Below are 22,370 nucleotides of genomic sequence, written 5' to 3'. Positions count from 1 at the left end.
CAGCGCTCAGTAGCAGTAGTGCTAATCAATCAGCGCTCAGTAGCAGTAGTGCTAATCAATCAGCGCTCAGTAGCAGTAGTGCTAATCAATCAGCGCTCAGTAGCAGTAGTGCCAACCAATCAGCGCTCAGTAGCAGTAGTGCCAACCAATCAGCGCTCAGTAGCAGTAATGCCAACCAATCAGCGCTCAGTAGCAGTAATGCTAACATGCTACTAGCCAAAACCTGTTTGCTGTAGAAATGAAAATATCCTGGGAAGTTATTTTTGTTATTTTTTTAATGAAGTACAGAATTCTGCTTTCCAGAATTAAAGGGAGTTTCCACACTAACAGCTAGGAACACATACTTTTCCATTTTTAGCCATTTAGCTCCATTCACCCTCTTTCACTGAGGACTTTCTCTAGCATTCAGCGTCTTTGTCATGCATAATGGTAGAAATAGGAAGCGGTCAGTCTCCCCTTGAACCGGCTCTGACTGCATCAGCTAATTGTTGACTCTCTCAATCTGGCAAACCACTGTATAAACAACTGGTGGTGACTGTTAAAGGTCACTGCAGTTGGACCAAGAATTAAATGTGCAGTTTGCCAGGTCTTCTTCTCCCCCGGTCCTCATCACCGCACTTCTCAAAACATCACACCGATCTATAGAGCTACGCATAAGAAACCGACTTCAGCCTCACTCCAACAATTAACGTTGGTTTGTTGAGGCTAAATGAAAAAGTGTTCAAACTCATTCACTGATTGTACATTAAAACATGAATTCAAACTTCAGATCACAAAGTCGCTTGGAAGTTTTATTCAGATTTATTAAGGTCCATTCACTACATAACACAACAAAAGATAAATAAAAGTGGACAGGTTTCCCATCAGCCTGTTTTATATAAACAGAAACTTAACTAAAATATTGTTGAAGCACATTCACAATGTACATTTTTGAGAAAAACAAAAGGCCTAAAACAATGTTTACTGCTACTTAAAGTCGACAAACCAGCACGTAAAAAAACACAGGACGGCAAAAACAACAGTGGCGCGACGCTAAAACAAAAACACTGACATATTTGACACGAATGAGAAATTATAATCGAAACAAGTGCTAATTACGTGAGGAAAAACAAGAGAAACTATAAAGACAATCTGGAATGCAAAAGGACTGAAAGGCTACGTTCACATTACCAGGCTGAAGCGGCACAAATCCGATTTTCTGCCCTAACGTGACTCGGATCCGATGTTTTCAGGGCTGTGACACGGAAATCTGATCTTTCCAAATCCGACCTGAGCCACTTTTATCTTGGTCCTAGATCAGACCGTATCCGACTCGTGGCCATATGACCTTAAAGTGACGCTCAGATCGGAATTCATGTTTTTTTACACTACACATGCGCCGTCATTCAGCGTTACCATGGCAACAGCGCCGTATAGAAGTTAAAGCCTGTAAACAGTGGAAAAGCAGCTCATCTCACCTTTTTCTCCTTCGTCTGGCTCTAATAATGAAGCTGAGAGCTGATCAGAGTTAATTATCTTCTCAGCGAAGCTCGTTCTGCTCATTAGTTTGTGCTGATGATCCACGTGATTCATTCACGTGACATTACTGAGCAGGATGAGCTCATGAGGGTCATTTCAGGACGCCGGCTCATCACATTAATGACAGATCTCAATCACTTATCTAAACGAGTGTAAACCACCGAGTCATAGAGATCAACAAATAATCTAATTTGAGCAACGAGGCTTGTAATGTGAATGTAGCTTAAAATACTACAACACTGACCCCCATATTAAGACCTCATTAAGTACGGCTTTAGTTACTAAGGAGTGAAGGAAGCAGATAAACAAACTCATGCTGGAAAAAATAGGAAAAAAATATATAAATATAAATATAAACAAACTACCTTGCAGGGATTACCTTAAAGCATGCGCTCATAACACCCAGTAGTTCACATTAAAATAGTGCACAAACATTCAGAGATCAGAGAAAACAAGAGAAAACAAAAACAAATGCTAAATGCTTTGTTGGGAAGCAGTGGTTGGGCACAGTAGTGTGGACAGTACATTCAAGATCGTAGAGCCATTTAAAGAACCCATATTCTACACCTTTCTTGCATTTTTGTCAATATCGTGTGGTTTTCTAGACCAAAAAGTCATCCTTCATTTTTACATGAGCATTTTTGTTACTGTACCTTTAAGACTGGTGCATGTAATTGAGCTCTGTTCTAATTGGCTGCTCTGTATTGAGCCTCCTTCAAGAAGCACCCAGAGCTGAAACACTCCTTAGAACTTCAATGCCAGTGGGCAGAGCTAAACTACTGTGGGATGAACAGGTGGATATATGCAAATGAGCTTCCATGACATCACAAGAACTGTTTTGAAAGCTCAGTTTCCATATATGGATCGTATAGACTGGGTAATAAACGGTACACACTTAAAATGATGGTTCTTCCTTGGTTTTTCAGTTAAGAAAATGGTTCTATATGGAACCATGAACACTCAAGGAACTCTTTGCATGATCTGCATTGTAGAATGGTTCTGTAGATTGATGGAGAGTGTGTCGTAGATGGTTCTATATGGAAGCTATATAGCACCAAAAAGGGTTCTTCTGTTGTTACAAGCTTGGCATCGTGATAATGGTAGAACTATATATAGTTTTGCTTTATAGAACCCCTTTCAGAAAAGTTCTTCACACAGTGGGTTCTGCAGTTAAGAAAATGGTTCTACATAGAACTATAAACACTCAAAGAACCTTTTGCAAGATTAAAGGGTTCTTTCAATAGTGAAATCGTTCTTCAGATTGATGGAGGATGTGCTGTGTACGATTTGATATTAAACCTTCTTGAAAAGGTTTCCATATAGCACCAAAATTGGTGCAGGTTTGACATAGTAATAATAGTAGAACCTTTTTTGGTGTTATATGATCCCTTCTCACAAAAGGTTCTATATAGAACCATACACTCTTAAAAAAGATTATTTACTAAAAAAAATGGTTCTTTATAGAACCAAGAACACTGAAAGAACCCTTTGCATGATTAAAGGGTTCTTGGCATTGTGAAATGGTTCTTAAGATTGATGGATGTGGTGTTGTGTTGAATATGGTTCCATATAGCACCAAAAAAGTTCTTTTGTAACAAGCTTGACATCATAATTATAGAAGAACCCTTTGCACAACAGTTCTATGTAGAACCATACATAGTTCTCCTTTAGGCATTGTGAAATTCAGATTGATAGAGAATGCTGTATTTTCCATATAGCACCAAGAGTTCTTCTGGCTTGACATCATAACAGAAGAACCCTTTTGGTGCTGAATAGAATCCTTTTTAAAAGGATTCTATATGGAACCATACACAGCACATTCTTGTCAATCTGAAGAACACTCACCATGCAAAGAACCCCTTAATCAAGCAGAGGGTTCTCCAAGTGTTCATGGTTCTTTATAGAATCATTTCCTTCACTAAAGAACCCTTGAAAAACCATCTTTTTGAAGTGAGATTGTACAAAGATTGTACATTTTCAAACATCAGGAATGTTCACATATTACTTCAAACTTCTTCATGTCAAAAAAGCAATAATATGGGCCCTTTAAAGAGCCTTAAAGTCAGCAGGGCCTCCAAACAAGGACAAAAACAGCAGAGATTTCCATAAACAATACCTTCTTCACTCAATCAGCAGACATGAAACCATTCCCACCATTAAAAGATACGTCCTCAGAAATTACAGTGACAGCTTCATTCCAAATGGCTATAAAAGCACTTCTGTAGCAGCAAACAAGTAAGTCTTTGTCAGGGTCCCAGTGGGCTGGAATATAATCCAGCCTGTCTGAAACATTAGTCTGCAGCATAGGTGCCCATTAATGGAGCTCTGAGGAACAGAGGCAAAGCTGTATCCACTAAAGCAGGAGTCGGCAACCCAAATTTTAAAGAGCCATTTTGTACTTTCAATAAAAATGAAATTATCTTGAGACCCACAAATTATGTCCATTTTACCATCGGGGCTGTAAATGTGTCTCAGTATTTGCTAATGTCCTAGTATAGAATATAAAATACAGATATACACCAAAAACAGACTCACTTTGCTCTGCTTTAAGCTGCAGCTCAGCTATAGCAGCTTTTCTCGCATCTCCAGCAGGAAACCTTTCCTCAAAAGTAGAACAGTTTCTTGTAAAATGTCTCTCAACACTCGGCTTTTACGATGCTGAAGTTGCTTCTCATTCACCAGCTTCTTGTTTGAATTTCTCCATTCCACCTTAAACGGAACAGGAAGCTGGTGGATGAGAAGTAACTTCAGCTTCACAATGTTTTAGTGTTTGGCAGTTTCTCGTTGCAGATTAAACGTATCAGGAAACCAGCTGGAGTGATTATAAATGCTAATAAGTCCGTTCATCTCCAAATGATTGATGTACGTCTTAAATCTCTCTCTTTGCCTTTTCGTTAGCCACTAACAAGGCGAGACTGTTGTCTGTGTTGCTATGGTGACCAGCAGTCTGAGCGCTGGTCTTCAGGGTTAAAGCGTGAATCAGCAGTTCTACATTAACTCCAGTGTTTAAGATCATTTACCGTTAAACTGAGTTGAACGATCAGCAGAGCTTTATTTTACTGTAAAGGAGGATTATTTTATTTTTACCTACAAACCTGATTCCGCTGTGGAGCCACAACAGGGCAGTAAAAGAGCCGACACCTGCACCATACTTCAGTGTTTCGGCACAGGTTTGACGGAACACTCCGTTCTAGATACATTTAGAGAGTCAGGATATTCATGCAAACATGATGCTCCTAGAAATGCTCATGCAGACCTGCATGGCTGATTTTGGTAATAGCTTTTAAAGTAGGCCATTAATAGCACTCATAACATGTGACGGAACCAGTGTTGGGTGTTTGGGAGGAATGTTAGCACATGGCTAAGAATAAAAACCTCGAGGTATCGATTAATGCAGCATAGTCATTGTTTACCTTCTCCTTTATAGACATGAAAGATGGCACTCAGAATGATTAGCATGTTAAAAGAGCCAAATAGGGTACCTATTTTCTGAAACCCTCTAATGAAATGTAATGATAGGAACTGATCACTGATAGTGACCCAAGAAAAAAGCTGACCTATCCATGTGCTGCCCACAAAGGCGGTCTGTAGCTTTACGTAATGCTGGAGAAATCCTGATCAGCCTCAGGAGCAGAGCTGCTCTATTCCAGGAATTCTGATTCCAAGTGACCGGAATTGATGAAGTCGATTCCACGTGATAATTTCACTTGTAAATATTAAGACATGGAGAAGAACGTCTGATAAAAATAAACAATATTAATTATATCTGACCCTAGATATTCAGCTAACGCTAAATTAGCTGACTAACAGGAGCTAGACTGTGCACTCTTAAAACACTCAAAGAATCTTTGCATGAGTAAAAGTTTTCTTTTTGCATCTGTATAGCACCAGAAAGGGTTCTCCTACTGTTACAGGCTTGACACCATTGATCCTTTTTACTGCTATACAGACCCAAAAAGGTTCTATATGGAAGCATATAATTCACTCTCCATCAATCTGAAGAATCATTTCAGCATGCAAAGAACCTTTAAATCATTCAAAAGGTTCTTTGCATGGGGGAAAAGGTTCCCTGAGGGTTCTTCAAGATGGTTCTTCAGGGGTTGTTTGGTAAAGGAAATAGTTCTCTATAGAACCATGTACACTCAAAGAGCCATTTAAATGATTAAAGGGTTCTTTGCATGGTGAAAAGGTTCTTCTATTGAAAATGGTCCTATTTCAAAATGGTTCTAAATAGAACCAATAACACTCAAAGAAACCTCTGAAGGAGTAAAGCGTTCCTTGCACCAAAAAGGGTTCTTCTATTGTTACAGGCTTGACGTCATTGTTCTTTTTTGGTGCTAAACAGACTCAAAAAGGCTCTATATGGAACCATATAAAACATACTATCCATCAATCTAAAGAACCATTTCACCATTGCAAAGAACCCCTTTCTGGTGCTACATGAACCCTTTTCAAAAAAGGTTCTATACAGAACCATACACAGCACATTCTCTATCCATCCGAAGAACCATTTCACCATACAACGAACCCATTAATCAGGCAAAGGGTTCTCTGAGTGTTCATGGTTCTATACAGAACCAATTTTGTTTACTAAAGAACCATCTTTTTAAAGCATGTACCTGATTTCTCTCTGTCAGCTCGTTTAGGTGGTACATGTTTGTTTCATTTAACTTTGTCTAGAGTAAAATATGAATCTATTCTTATTGGGATATTACGATTTTTATGATGTTCAGTTTTTATTGTATTGAATAAACTTTGAATGTTATCATTTCTAAGTTACTTCCATGTGTAAATATCACGTGTGTACATACGTGAAAGGTTTGCTGTAGTTCATCGTGAGGATGAACATTATGGGCTAATCAGAAAGTTGACTCGTTTCAGCTTCATCACTGCTAGCTAGCCAAGTTAGCCTGTGCTGCCACTACTTCAGCTGAAGGTACTGTAATAGATTTATTAACATTTGTCCCATCATAAAACCATAAATACAGACATTATGACAAAAAAACTAAACTTTAGCCACATCAACGAAGTGAGGCTACTTAATAAAAGCAAAGAGCGAAACGATCCTGATGAAACCGATTAGCCACACAAAGCCTTATCTGTTTAGAGTTGGATGATTTGTGCATCAATGTTGGCTGTAGCTGTAAGTCACGGTCAGATTACATGACTACACTCTGTCTAAACAGTGTGACCTTTCACATGGACACAAGCGTTCATAAGTTTGGCATCATACTTCATATTCCAATTGTTATTCATTACTAACTTTACTAAAGTAAGTAACATGACTAATACTTACACAGTGCAGACTGAAATACAACAAGCTAAAATTTCTTGCGTTATCTTGAGAACTTAAGAGTACTAGTCGTTCTGGATGTTCATTTTAGTTCAGCTACTAAGATCATCTGCATCTCTACAGCTCATCGTTCTGCATACATCTTCACTTTTCTCTGAAGTTGTAGAGTAGCGCCTTCAAAATATGATCATTTTATATATCGCCGTTGTCAGAACAAAATCTCGTATCTCCAAAATAGTAGCTTTACAGGAGAAGGAAAAAACTCTACTTTCAATGTAAGTCAATGGAACCAGAGGTTGCTCCAAGTCATTTTGGGGCATTTCTTTTGGTCCAATCATTATGTAAAAAACTGAAAACCAGCAAAGTTTTGCTCCAACAGCCATGATATGTTACTGCAATGATATTTTTATTTTACCGAAAAAAAAACGGCGATTTCGAACTTTTGAAAGGTCGTGTATATTAATGAAATAGATCATTTAAAACTATAAACACAAATCTAGTTGTGTTACAGTTTCCCTTTAGGTTGAACGGGATTTCCGCCAGCTTTGTGTAAAGCTTTTCCAACCTAGCAACAGTCGCTAGGGAGAAAAAACATATTGTGGAGCATAGCCAGGTCAGCTTTGAAACTCTTTTATGGAATACAGTAAGAAGCTGAACTCATCACTGAACTGGTGACCGAGAAGAATAAAAGGAGACGTTTTTCTAGGAAGGGAATGTTGACGTAGTGCAACAGTAGTGAACTCAGGGTTACGACAAATATTAACTTAGATTTAAATAGATAGAAGATAAACTTCCTTCTCCAGCATTTTCCTGCCTGGCTCAGAAGCCGAGACTCCAAAGCTACATTCAACGCCTCGTGCTCTTCATGCGAACTGGGGATCAGAAGGCGTCCTTGATGTTCTTGAGCTGGCGCACAGCCAGGTCCACGGGCAGGTTGAACTTGAGGTGGCTGAGGCGTCCCAGGATCCTCAGCGCGCCCTCGAAGCCCGTCTGGGCCATGTAGCTCCAGGGCTGGTAGTGGGAGTGGACTAGAGTGCCAGATTTGCAGAGGAGGTTGACCCAGGACACCAGCCTCTGCTCATTGAGCGCCATGCACACTAAAGCCTTGAACTCTGAGTCGGCGCTGCGCTTGTAGCGCCCGTGTTCGCGCAGGACGCTGTGGATGGCCCAGAGCAGAGACTGTTTTGGCGTGATGGTCACCTTGCTGCCCCCTAGAGGCAGGCTGAAGGACTGCGAGAGCTGCCGTGCTGGAGATTCTACGAAAGCCTGGCCGTTTTTGGAGTGATAGTATTTCACAAACAGCTCCCAGGGGTGCAGCGTTTGGGGGGAGGGGCTAAACGGGAGCAAACATGAAATGGGCGCCAGAACCAGACTCATGCCCTGCGAGGGAGTGTAAAGGCCGTGGGCCAAAAGGTCCCGCAGCGCCACCGCCAGGTCCTTTCTTACTGAAGCCGTAAGCTCGTCTCCAGGGCCACCCAGAGTCAGACCGGACGTATAACTGACTACGTGCTCCTCCAGACCAGCTGGCTGCCTTTGGGACGCCTGAAGACGCACCCGCTCCACCGCTCCCTCCAGCTTCTGCAGTAACGGGCCGTAGTCCTGAGCCCCGTCCCCGTGGGACCACACACTCTGTGGCATCCGGCTGGCGGCGCAGCCAAACTGGCTCAGGGCGAAAATCTGCAGCACAGCCAGAGCCTTCTGGATCAGCTGCAGGCCCGTCTCACGCAGCCTCTGAGCCTGTTCTGGGTCAACTGGAGAAGCAGAGAGAGAAACAGAACGTGAAATGAAGGCAAAAAAAATTCTAAAGTTTCCCTTCAGTTAATGACGGTTATTTTATTAATTGGTAGCTACAACTAATTATGTAAGATAAAATCACAATAACACACAGCCTCAAGTAGCTTACTGCTTTTATAATACGGTGTAGAACATAAAATATGATAAAATACACAATTTCTCAGAAAATGTCAAGTTATTATTAATAATAATCTACTTAAAGTATTCCGCCAAGAAACGTAGCTCCTTTAGAGTACGGTATCACTTCTTGTTGTATAACAATGAACATATGATAACAGCACTGTTTAATACAGAAACATTCGCATTATAAGTACTTTTTGGGTCACCAAATTACCACCATGAGTCTTATTTAGCACCAATCCAGCTGCACCCTCTTCTCACACTGGGGCTGAATATCAAATGGCTCCCTGCTCCCTACATAGTGCACTATGTAGGAATATAAATACTGGATTCTGCAGCCCAACAGAGCAAAATACAGCTAAGAAATAGTCATTTGACACATCCACACTCAATAAATGATGCACTGTTTGACTACAGAGGCTAGAATTTCTAAACTTTCGTAGCTAGAACTCTGTTTAGGGAGTACGGAGCCGTTTTGGAGTCAGCCTGGGTTTGACGCGACTTCTGAAGTGCGTGAGACATTTAAGTGACATTTTTAGACTTTTATACTGCCAATTTACAGTTAATCGGATTGTAAGTGCTTTAATTCAAACCTGTGATATTAACGGTGGAGCTGTTTAGGCTCTTTTAGCCTGTTAGCTAGTTGACCAGCCTGGTTCTAGATAAGAACATAAGTCATAAGTTAGACAAAAAATGGGTTCCTACTTTATCAGTACACTCGGTGATCCATGCGGGCAGCATGAGAGTCACAGATTACTCCACTGACAGCAAAAGGGTGTTTTTTTCGTGATTGGAAGAAATATATAATTCAGCTGCTGTGAGGCTTCGAACGTGATTCAGCCAATCAGATTTTAGGACCAGAACTATTCGTCCTATAATATGAATTTGTCCAATGACTACTTTAAGTACTTCAGTAACTATGAATTCAGTTACCTCTATAAATTATACATTAACTATTACAAAATAGTACATTATGCATTATTTTGTATTTAATACAACTTAGTAATGACTATTAATTATTCACTATCTAATGACTAATTCAGTGACTACTATGAATTGTTCAGTACCTACTACAAATTATTCACCAATTACTATGAAATATGCAGTAACTACTGTAAAGTATGCAGTAGCCACTATGAATTATTCAGTACTTGGTATAAAACAAATGTACAAGTCCTACAGTGAGAGTGAGGAACTGAATTGAGGATCCTTGAGGGTCAGTCTGCAGACCCAGACTGAGCTTAATTTGAGCCAAAAAAAGCTCTTCAATGGTAAATTCCATGAGTTTTGACAAAGCTGAATCTGTGCCAGGCCCTTACAGTAAAATCACTTACAATGGTAATGCACGAAATTTGAAAACACTTTTTTGAGTGGAACTAGGGACTTCAGACCCATTAAAAGGGGTAAAAAATTAGAAACATGAAAGACTTCTGAAATACATAAAGCTGTCAATGCATAAGCCAACATCAACAACATGAAGGAGTTTGTGGAAAATTATTATCAGACATTAGGGAACCATCTTCAGATGCAGGGCTGAAGAAGACCAGAGCTATGTATGTAAACTGACCTTGCTTCATGCCACCTTGACTCCGAGGTTTAGGCCCGGATGCTCGAGCTTGCTGGCTGCTCTCTCCCTCTGACAGAAGAGGGTTCCCCACCTCATCTGTGTAGTAAGATCAACATTAGTTCACTCACACTTATAATAATCACTAAAACCTACCATCAATGTTTAGTACAAATATTGATGCAAGTTTCATTGCAAGTTTAGTCTTAAAGGGGAATGACACCAATCTTTCAAAATTTCTGAATAATTCAGTCCTTGAGATGTAAACAGCCATTCTGAGTGGTTTGTCATGTAGTGCTTTACTGTAGAGAAACTTATCGGCTCTGTTTTCTTGGCAGCGATGTTGATAGGAACCAGGGGTCGCAATGATTGCAACGCAAATATAGACATTTTACTTACTATCAAAACCACCAGTGAAGCTACATGCTTCTGAGTTTTTATATATAATGTTGATGATGGCAAACAGTCATATATCTGAAAAGGTAAGTTTTCTTTGGCAACTATTTTGCCTCACAATGTGCTGCATCTACCAAAACAGATTAAAAATGTATTAAAATACATTTTAACCCAAAACTTTTCTGTAAAACTATCATAAGCCAATGTGACAAACATCAGGCAGCACATACTCTACATAACCATTTGATGTAGTAACTTTCTGTGAGGGAGCTTTTAGACGTGGATGTCTGGTTCCCATCACCACCACTGCGAGCAATTCTGACTCTGTAAGTTTCTCTAGAACAGAGCATTTTACACCAAACCCCTCTGAGTGTCACTCTGAATGACTCTGTTTACATCTTAATCAGTTTATTTTTTAATAAAACTTCTGAAAAATGGGTGGAGTTCCCCTTTCAATAATCTGAATATTATTTAATCGTGAAGAAAAAAAGCATCTGTGGAGCTTCATGTGTCTAGCGGAGACCTAGCTAGTGGGCTGAACTGGACACAGCGTGGGAAGCTTGAAGCTGTCAACAGTGTGTGATTGTTGACCTTTAGTCTGGCCCTTTTGGGTGCGTTCTTCACGTTCCACACTGCTCCTCACCCTGTATGAAGTTAATGAACATCTCCAAATCCCTGATTTGAGTTTTGAGCTGCTCCACCAGCTGCTCTTTAACCCTGACAGGGTTGACAATCTGGGCGATGGCTGCGTCCACTCGCTGGCGTAGCTCCTCAGGGGTCAGCTTCCCAATGTCCTCGTTCAGATTAACGTCCAGCTTCTTGATCAGCTCATCAATGATCACCTGGAGCAGCACAAATAGATAAGTTTCCCAAAAGAATCCAAGCACAAAGGCTGATAGTAAACAGCAGAGAGAGCAACACTCTCTCTGTCACTTATGACACCTTATGATATCCCATAAATATATATCAGTGCTGTTGGAACAAACCCTTGTATCTACATTTTTGTTGTTTTTCTGTTTTTGGCATAATCTGAAAATTCCTGTTGTCCTTCATATAGTGTGTAAGTTTTATGATGAATGGACCAAAAGTAATGACCCAAAACGACTTGGACAATGGACCCAAAGAAGACTTTAAAAGAAAAAATTTATTAAGAAATTATTATTATAATTCATATAAAAGATCATATTTATTCAGACTGATCACTATTTTACATCAACCTTGCATATAAAAGCTCAGAAGACACTTAGAGGTTAAATAAAATGTTGTAGTCATGGCGACCCATGGTTCCCATCACCACCACTGTTAATACATCTGAACCATTTCACACCAAACCACTCTGAATCACTCTGAATCGACTAAATGCATTCTGATTACTGATTTGAACTGAATTTGTTCATAAATACACTCTATTCAACAATCTGATGGAAAATCTCTGTTTACATGCTGACCATGACAACCAGCATCACGAGGCCAGTCAGAGTGAGATGAGCAGCAGTGAGCAGTGCTTGTGTTTTAAATTACTTTAAAATGATGTCCATGTTACATCATATATCCTCGTTAAAGAAGGCCAAGAGGAAGACATCCTGTTCTGAGACACATAAGCTGGACATCCGTACCACTGCCGTCTTTTAAATATCAGAGCATAAACTTCGTCTCCTCTGCAGACCAGTTTCTGCTCTGCCATGTTGAATGTTATAAACTTTTACTATGACATGACGCATATGCAGAAAGGACTTACACTTTCAAATTGGGAATGTAGTAAGATACAGGTGTTTACACAGATATTATTCTTCTATTTAAAGGATTATTTAGAGGTTTAACCACCTCGTTCAGTCAGATAGAAACTGTATTCTGAATGGCCTCAATCAGACTAGACTATTCTGATTGAGGTGTTAACATGGACGTATTCTATTCCGATTGAGCTATTAGTCTAGAATATTAACAGATTATTAGGCTGCGTGTAAACATGAATGTGGACTGATTTATCTGCTTTGTTCTCTTAGTTTCACTGTAAACAAACCCAGCATGAAGTGAGTCACAGTATAATGTGCATAACGATTCAGACAGAACACCCATTTTCTAAGCCGCTTCTAACTCAGGGTCGCGGGGGGGTGCTGGAGCCGATCCCAGCGGTCTGTGGGCGGAAGGCGACACAGACAGAACAGATCTATATATTTTTACCCCACTTCTCCATCCTGAAGGTATCAGGTCTGACGGATAAACACCTTTAGTCATGATATTACGCTGTAATATTATGGGATAACGTGTACCCTTTGTCTCTCCATGACAACAGACTGCGGCAGTGAGTCATAGCTGCCCTCCTGATAGGCAAAGCGCTCCAGGTCGTCCAGCTGCGTCTTCAGCTGAAAGATCAGCTCCTTCTGCTTCTCCCTCTGAGCCTCCAAACGCTCGCGCTGCTCCCTCTCACTCTGTACACATGCATACAAACACAGTGAGAAAGGTGGTGGTGCCGTGGGGGGGGCTAAATGGTGGACATTTGCACATTTAAAACACAGCACTGGTATACATTTTGGCCCTATGTACAATAAATAAAATACTTTTGCATTTTCTGCTGTTTTTGTAGTCGTCATTAATTAGGCTGATGTGTTTAACCAACTTAGATGTGCTTGTTCTTCCAACATAAGGCCTACATACTTCTGTTAAGGCCTACATACTTCTATACTAAATGTCACTGGGGTGGCCCCTCAAGGTTTCATCTCAGTACCTTTAGTCATGGAACATAACTGTAATATAATCCATTTAAATTATACACCGATCAGGCATAACATTGTGACCACCTCATTGTTTCTACACTCATTGTCCATTTTATCAGCTCCACTTAATATACAGGTGCACTTTGTAGTTCTACAGTTACAGACTGTAGTCCATCTGTTTCTCTGATACTTTGTTAGCCCCCTTTTACCCTGTTCTTCGGTGGTCAGGTCCCCATGGACAGAGCAGGCACAGGTACTATTTGGGTGGTGGCTCATTCTCAGCAATGTAGTAACACTGATGTGGTGGTGGTGTGTTAGTGTGTGTTGCACTGGTATGAGTGGATCAGATAAAGCAGTGCTACTGTCCTACAGAGGACCCGTACTACCTCGGCGGCAGCCTCGGCTTTGGAGTGCATCTAATGATTTCTGGGTAAGTCTTTTGCCCCTTCAATGGCTCATCTAACACACTTCCCTTGTGCTAATACAGTGACGGAAAGGCATGACATCAGGGATTCCCCTGAGGCAGGTCAGATGAGGGTAGGTTAACCTCTTATTGTCCAGGGTATATTTTTGTTTGTCTATCTGAATTTACATGACCAAATCATGAGGCAGATTATTCAGTAACTGCATGAAATAAATTTTTAACCCCCCCCCAATTAATAGAAAAAGTGTTTTACGATCACACATTAAAAAATCTCAGAAGCTCTATGTATTATTTTATAAACGTAATTTTTACATTGCATATCACTGAAGAGATGCCAAGTGTGAGTTTACAGCCCAGATTTGTGGAAAAATTAGTCGACTTTCAGTAGAAAAAATTGGTGAGTTCAGCTTCTTTTATTATAAAGGTTTAAAATTACTTCACACTTGACTGGAAAGAACAGTTACAGCTTCATATGACGCCCACCTTCTGAATGTAGCTTATGAAATATGAAAGCTATGAAGAATATGATACTGATGAATACAGTTTGGAACCACCGGTAAATCCAAGGAGCATATGAGGCTACAACTGGTATTGAAAATTAGTCAATTGGGTCATTCTCCATTTGCAGTAGTGGACAGTAACTAAGTAAATGTAATTAGTTACTGTACTTACGTAGTTTTTTCTGTATCTGTACTTTACTTAAGTTTTTCCATTTTGGGCGACTTTTTACTTTCACTGCACTACATTTCAAAGTCAGATATCTGACTTTTTACTCCACTACATTTTGAGAAATCTGTCATTCCTTTTGGTTTCTGTATGTATAAAAACGTAACGTCAAAACGAAAGAAGCTCAAAGCTTCATACCGACCCAGTGCAGCACACGGTTCAACGTCACTGCAGCTGCATAAAAATACATACATCGACCTAAATGATGGACTAACCTAACTTTGTGTAAATAGAGCAGAATATAGAAATATGTACACATATGCAGTCGTGACTGACATGTTTCTTTTTTACTGAACTCATACAAACACTTTCATTTTATAGTAAATTAGTTTTGGTTAGCTTATGTTTATGAACAGAGACCTACAGATCAAAAGTCAGTATGTCCATTTACACAGCTGAGCTATCATTAAATAACACTTTTCCCTTATGATTCTCTGATTTTTCATTATTTATCTTGTTTCATAGTCGCTCTGCATCTATAAAACAGCTCTTCATTAAACCAACTTTCAACTATTTATAATACAAAACAATGTTTTTAACACTTTTTTTTTACATTTTACTGCATTTAACCTTTCAAACTCTTTGAAACCACGGTGGATCCAAAACGTCATATTCTTCATAACTTTCATATTTCAAAAGGTGGGTGTCATATGAGGCTGTAACCGTCTTCTTTTCAGTCAAATAGATGGTGATGGAATTTTAAACTCTTATAATAAAAGAAGCTGAAATCACAAATTTTGTTGTCTACTGAAAGTTGACCCATTTTACCACAAATCTGGGCTATAAACTATAAACATGATATGCTCTTTAAAATTGATTTTTATAAAATAATACAAAGAGCGTCTGAGATGTTTGGCTTTCAGCAGAAAATTGTAAGCATAAAGCAATATGTGTGATCATAAAACACATGTTCTGTTCATTTCAGGGAGCTTTTACAAAAAAATAAAAAATAAAATAAAAAATCTTATTTATTTCCTGCAGTTACGGAATAATTTGCCTTTCGATCTGGTCATGTAAATTCAGATGGAAAAACCAAAAGATACCCTGGAGAATAAGACGTTAGAAAACACATATTTTATTTTAAAAAATGAATTTGTCACAGACATATTGATGAATGGTGTGATCAGGACTCATATTAAATTCTATTGTAGTATTTTGAGCTCTATTAATGGACATATTACGCTTGTTTAGTTTTGGGATGAAAGATTTTTTTAACCCACCTGAATTCCCACTCCAGATGGAGAATGACCCAAATTCAAATGGGGGGAAAAACACGGGCATGCATTTTTTTTAAATGTGAAAGGCATTTCAAAGACACTGTTTCAGTCCGAAGTAAATTTCACACACTAAAGTACGAGTGTGTAAAGCACATTTTCAAACATATTTTTACATTTCATTTAAATTTTAATTTCTTTTGCACATGGAAAAGCATGTAGATCAGGGTGTTTATACTCACCAGCTCCTCCTACAAGCAAAGCATGTGAGAAAAAAGGGACAAAAAATAACATCTTTAAATCAAGCTGCTGAAAAATGATCAGATTTTTAGCTAAATGGGAGACAAACATTAAAACTGATGGACATTATAATGAAGGTGGAGAGACTGAGAATGAGAAACTCATTGTAGGAGCCATAAACCCTATAAACAGGACTGTTTCCTGCTATAAACGTACAAACCGCCGTTAATGAGCCCGAAAAAGGGCTTTGGAGGCATCAATCAATGCATCAATCAGGGTCTTATGATGGTTTTGGCTCCAATAAATAATGAAAACTTAAATTATATACAGATATTATAAGTAATTATTTCTTATATGCTCTGTTTCATTTTAAAATGACTGAGGTATTAACTCTTATTCATTCTTCAAAACAAAATAATAGGACTGGGGTGGGTGGGGACCAGCAAATAGGATGTTATTTAGAGTCCCCCAAATGTTCAGAAGCAGCCCTGCTTATAAACAGTAAATAACCGCCTCTTTTATGCTGTTTGGTCCAGATCGGTGCTGATAACATTCTCTAGAAACACTTTCATCAGAGAAAGTGCATCCAAACAGAGTCTTTCATTTCCTGAGGGTGTTCAGTGCTGTGATTGGTCAGCGCTGACAGCATCTAAACTACACATTTACTCGCTTTACCAAAGATTACAACTTTCCATCATAGACAAAAACACTTAACCATGCAAAGATTCAAATGTCCTATCTGTGATACGCAGATGAGGCCAAACATTATAACGTCCGCCTAATTTACTATTGGTCCTCCACCACAACAGCTCTGAAGATCCCTTGTGGTATCGGGAATCTGGACGTTCGCAGCAGATCCTCTACATCCTGTAAGCTGTGAGGTGGAGCTGCTGTGGAGCCGACTGTGTTTCAGAACATGATTGAATTTAAATAGCTTTCGGTTACAATTTTCCAAATTAAGTAAACAAATGATCATTAATTCAACACAGTAATGTGGGAGGAAATGTCGGTAATAAATGTTGTTTTTTCTGCAACGTTTCATGTTTACAACCTATACACTGCCATTTCACCTCAGAACTGCAATACACTCACAGCCTGTGAGGTTTTTCTTATTTACTGTGCCGTAGAACTTTTGTTGTTTTTGTTCACATGTTTAAAGTTAACAAGGAAAGCATTAAAGCAAAAATATTCAGCAGTTAAAAGTAATGTAGACTCATTTTTCTAATGAAAAAAGTGAAAAAATGATAAATATCGGAGAAAAACAATCGCTGTTCAAAAAACGCCTCGTCTATTTCCATCAACTGACACTGAAAGTAAAGAATGTTTTTGGCCTCTCCTGTAAAGGTACAGTTTTTGAGATACTCATTTTCTTTGGACATTGATGATATGTGGACACATATGAGTAAGAACTGCCAAAGATTTAGAGTCCACAAACTTTTTGCTGCACCATACAGAGTTCCAACTGTTATGAAGCTCCTAAAGTGCTAGTGCAGAAAAACAACATTTGCAGCAGCACTGCCTTCACAAAATGTTTGCTTTCCCTCTTGCGTTCCTCCATACAAAATCCACTGCGTTTTCAAGGGCACGAAAACTTTTCAGGGGGACGCAATCTTATTACTTCTGATTTCAGACTGACCTGTTAACACAAATAGAACATACTAATGACATGCTGGTGTTGTTTATGTGTGATGTATTGGTTTAATGGTGTTACATAAACATAAATCTACTATTAACAACAAAAACTACAACTACTACAAACACAAAATAACAACTACTACAAAACAACAACTAGAAAATAACCACAAAACAACACAAAACTACACAATAACTACCTCAATTACAAAACAACAACTACTACTACTACTACACAACAACAACAACAACAACAACAACAACAACAGAAACCTCAACATTAACAGCAGCAACAACGACTTCAAAACAAAAACAGCTTCAGCAACATAAACAACAACAATTTCAACAGCATTTCTGCTTCAACTTCAGCGATATAAACACCACCATTCATCCTCCTTGTGATCCTCACCGGGTTCTCGCGCCCTCTGTGCCCCAGCACGTGCGGGCACCCGCGGAAGGCGAACTCCTCGAGCTCCTGGAGCATTCGCGTGCGCTCCCGCTCGTCGGCCGGCGCGCGCGCCACCTGCTGCAGGCGGAACTGCACCTGGGCGAAGTGCGAGCTGACGGCCAGCAGCGCCGCGCGCAGCTGCTCGCGCTCGTCCTCCAGCCGCCGCAGCTTGGAGGCCGGTGAGCAGGGCTCGAGCTCCGTGGATGCCGGCGGCTCCGTCCCGACTCTGCCCGAGCTCCACTCCTCCTCCTCCGGGTTCGCCACGGCGCCCACCGGCGCCCAGCGCTCCCCGGCTGCGGCCCCCGGAGCCTCGCTGTCCGAGGTGGACAAATCCTCGGTGGACATGACGACTAAAAAAAAACAAACACGAAAAGCTCGCGTTTTAATCCCCTTAATCTCTACGAGAGGTGCTGCGCCATCTCGAAGCGTTTACTCGTCCATCGACGGTCTGATCAGCCGCTCTCGGTGAACCGGACGGAGCGACGCAGCAACGTAAAGCGAGGAGATCCGTAATAAAAAAAAACAGAAACAAACCGGCGATCTGCAAACATCCGTATCTGGCTCAAAACGCGGCGAAGCTCCATCCGCCTGCTTTACAGATCAGCATGATGACGTGCGTCGCCTGGGATTCAACCAGGGCGTGATGACGTCAGCTTACGCACAGCTCATTGACGGGCTTAGCGATGACACATTCATCAGAACTCTTGTTTATTTTTTTATTTTATTTAGTTTATTATTTGCCCAAGAAGGAACAGTAAAGTAAAACAAAAAATAATGTGCAGGGAACGCTTTGGAAACGGGCTTTTATAAAGAAAAAAAATATTAAATTTCAATTTAATAAGAAACAAACAGACAAAAACACACGTAATGGGCTGTTTTACGTTTAGGTTTCTTTGAGTGAGAGCGGGTGAGTTTTACCCTGAAAATGACAGGCCTACAGTTTTTAGATGAGGTGAAAGACAGTGCCAGATTGAAGGTCCTCGATGACAGAGTGTAAACTGTCCACGTCCTAAAGCCTGTGTGTCATAATTCTCTCCGACCCGCAGAAGTATTTTCATTTTCTGTTAATATCAGCCCGTTTCACAATGCCCTGCACTACAGTCCCCAGCATGCACTGCAACGTAATGTGCTCCGACTCCACACCGATTTCCACACCGGTCATGTCACCAAACACACCAGCTGCATTTTAGCTGCAGTTAAAGCTAATGACGAACTTGAAAGTTGTACTGAAAACTGTTTTCAAAGCAGTCAGGAAGACGATTGTGTGTAAAGGAGAAAATAAACGGGCTTATTTGAAAATGGTTGACTTCATACACATTGAGTATTTGAAGTTTTTGGAAAAGTGCACAAGAGTTTACACAGTTGGCTGAAGTGACCATTTTAACAAAGCACTTCTGAAGAATATCTAAACAACTGGTGTTACATGTGAAAGTACAGGCCCGAATAATAATACAGAAAGATGAATAATACAAGAATCTTACAGCAGTATGCATTTGATTCCTCTGCTGTTTGGAGCGATTCATTCATCTTGGTTGTTTACTTTTTAGAATTATTCTAATTATTGGATATGGATTATATCATAAAGCTAAAGCTGAATGTCATGAACCAACAGGATTTCATTATTCTTTAATATCTGCATGAAAAGACCACAAACAAAGTAAACACAGTGGATGTGAACACAACCATGCTAGCAACACAAAGCAGTTGTACAGGACGCATATTCGTGGGCTTGAGGTTGGGGAACTGGCCCTGTGACCGGAAGGTTGCCGGATCGATCCCCAGTGCTGACAGCACATGACTGGGGTGTCTTTGAGCAAGACACTTAACCCCCAATTGCTCCCCGGGTGCTGTGGACAGGGCTGCCCACCGCACTGGGCAAGTGTGCTCACTGCCCCCAAGTGTGTGTGTATTTACTTCATGGATGAGTTAAATTTCTCTGTTTGTGGGATTAAAAAAGTATCACTTAAACAAATACAGCATCATGTTATATGTGTCCATGTTAATAAACTTGCTGATGGCGTTGTTGCTAGCTGACAATGATGTCACTAGTTGTGACATAATTAAGGTGTAAACAAAGTCCATCCATTTTCTAAGCCGCTTCTCCCTCAGGGTCGCGGGGCATAAACAAAGTTCTGCAGAGCATTTTGATGAGAAATGGAGCTTTGTAGTGAAATGTCAGATTTCTTTACAGTGGTGGTGATGGCAACCAGGAGTCGCCATGACTACAGCACAAATATAGACATTTTATTTGGTATCTCATTCAGGTGTCTTCTGAGTTTTAATATGCCGATGATGGTATTAAATGGTATTAATAAGCTGATGATGGTAAAATAGTGACCAATGTAAAAAAAAATGCTTTCTTTGGGGGACTATTTTGCCCTACAAGGCCCCATGTGAAGGCCAGCACGGTGGCACGGTGGGCTCGCAGCAAGAAGGGCCTGGGTTCGATTCCCCCGCTGGGTTACCAGGGTCCTTTCTGTGTGAAGTTTGCATGTTTCCTCCCACAGTCCAAAGACATGCAGTCAGGCCAGTTGAACATGCTAAACTGGCCCTAGGTGTGTGTGAACGTGTCTGTCTGTTTGCCCTGTGATGGACTGGCGACCTGTCCAGGATGCATCCTGCCCTCTGCCCAATGACAGCTGGAATAAGCTTCAGCACCCCCTGTGACCCAGAAAGAGAAGTGGCTTAGGAGAAGAAGAAGGCCCCGTGTGTATCCCTCCACTGTGAATGGCTTTAAAAACAAAATAATTTTGGCACAAAATTTTCTCAAAATGATCAGAAAACAGTGTCTCAGACATCAGGGATTGAATTCATAGCCATTTTCTTGTAGTAACTTTCCTTGAGGGAACTTTTACAGGTGGACGTCTGGTTCCTATCACCACCACTGTGAACAGTTCTGACTCTGTAAGTTTCTCTAGAACAGAACGTTTCACACCAAACCCCTCTGAACGGCTCTGAATGATTCTGTTTACATTGTAACCCTTTGATAGTGGAAATGTTAAAAAGAAATTGGTGGAATTCCCCTTTAAGGCCTTTGAAGTGAATATTTTCAACATTTTGGCTTGGAGCATTAAAAAAGCTACAATAACTGTTCCCCCCTCAACGCGCTGTATTCAACTGGAGCACGCTGAATGTTTTTAGCTTCAATGTCCACCATATGTTTCAGCTCCATGAACCTGAGCAGAGCAGGTGGACTACAGAGAGTGCACAAGGAAACGTCTGTTTAGATCACACAGCTGCGCTTGGCACCTCTCCTGTTTACTTTCCTTTCTTTATTTTAGACGTCACGCCCTGGGTGGGGGTGAACCTTTGTACTCAGGGAATATAATACAGACAGGAGGGACTTTCAGATAATGTCCATTCTCAGCCAACACAGAAAAGAATTATGTAATTGCATTTTTTCATGAGTTGCTGAGACCAGTTACACTCCTAAAGCAATGGTTTGCCTGAAATAAAATACAGTTTAACCCTTTTACCTTACACTGAATGTAGTCAATCAGGCCTGTTGTGCTGGTGTCTGAATTCTGCTCATTGACTTGTAGCACCTGAGCATCATATCACTAAAACCTAGCATCTCCAAAATGGTAACTTTACAGGAGAAGGAAAAAGTCAATTGGTGCTGTTTCTTTTGGTCCATTCATCATGATATGTACACACGATGTAAATGAACAGCTGGCATTTTCACATTATATCAAAAACTGAAAACGCCAAAAATGAAGGTTTTGTTTCGACTACAGCGACGTGTAGCTATCACGTAATGGAAACTAATACCCCGCCAGTTTATCGTCATTCGCTTGCTATAAACCATGTCTCAAATAGATTCTATTATCTCAAATAGACTTGCTTGCGTGCTTCTGACACTATGTGATATGTTACGAGTCTCATCCTGCATGAAATAGAGAAGAAAAAATCAGGAGTAGTTCACTTACGTGTTTACCAAATAGCATTAGCATAGCTAGCATGATAACAGCTCTGCTCACCACAGGACATGTTGGATTCTTGCAAGTTTAGATGATCATGATTTAAATCTGAGGGACTGAAGTGCTGCTGCTGGCTCTGAAGGGACAGAAAGGCTAAATTAAACCTGTTCTGTGGTGTTTGGATCCGTAAATGAACGTATGCAAGCAGTACAGGTTTGATTCTGACTAACTGACTCAAGTGTAGGTGATAAAAATGAATGTCTGAGAGAGTAAAAGTGGAGTGACTGGTGTTGGGAGTGACAGAAAGCTGAACTCGAATCTGCTCTGTAGTGTTTGAGACTGTAGCGTTTTGGCTAAGCTAACAAGA

The 22,370-nt window shown here is 40.3% G+C and overlaps 1 protein-coding gene across 2 annotated transcripts; it reads right to left on the bottom strand.

Moving 5' to 3' along the window:
• Positions 1-7,138: 7,138 nt before the first annotated feature.
• On the bottom strand, positions 7,139-18,580 carry rundc1 (RUN domain containing 1). 2 transcript variants are annotated; one of them, XM_017710385.2, is made up of 6 exons: positions 18,045-18,580; positions 16,006-16,014; positions 12,956-13,114; positions 11,329-11,527; positions 10,293-10,388; positions 7,139-8,562 (listed from the first exon to the last, which is right to left on the bottom strand). In XM_017710385.2, the coding sequence occupies exons 1-6, from the start codon at positions 18,426-18,428 to the stop codon at positions 7,691-7,693; spliced, it is 1,719 nt and encodes a 572-aa protein (XP_017565874.1). In that variant the 5' UTR covers positions 18,429-18,580; the 3' UTR covers positions 7,139-7,690. The 2 variants fall into 2 exon arrangements, with proteins under 2 accessions (XP_017565874.1, XP_017565875.1); XM_017710386.2 differs by lacking the exon at positions 16,006-16,014.
• Between the last annotated feature and the right edge of the window lie 3,790 nt (positions 18,581-22,370).

Source organism: Pygocentrus nattereri, chromosome 14 (genome assembly GCF_015220715.1).
Source record: "Pygocentrus nattereri isolate fPygNat1 chromosome 14, fPygNat1.pri, whole genome shotgun sequence".
NCBI classification, from domain to species: Eukaryota; Metazoa; Chordata; class Actinopteri; order Characiformes; family Serrasalmidae; genus Pygocentrus; species Pygocentrus nattereri.
The sequence above is the reverse complement of the archived record's forward strand: the minus strand, read 5'-3'. Positions and strand labels throughout refer to the sequence as shown.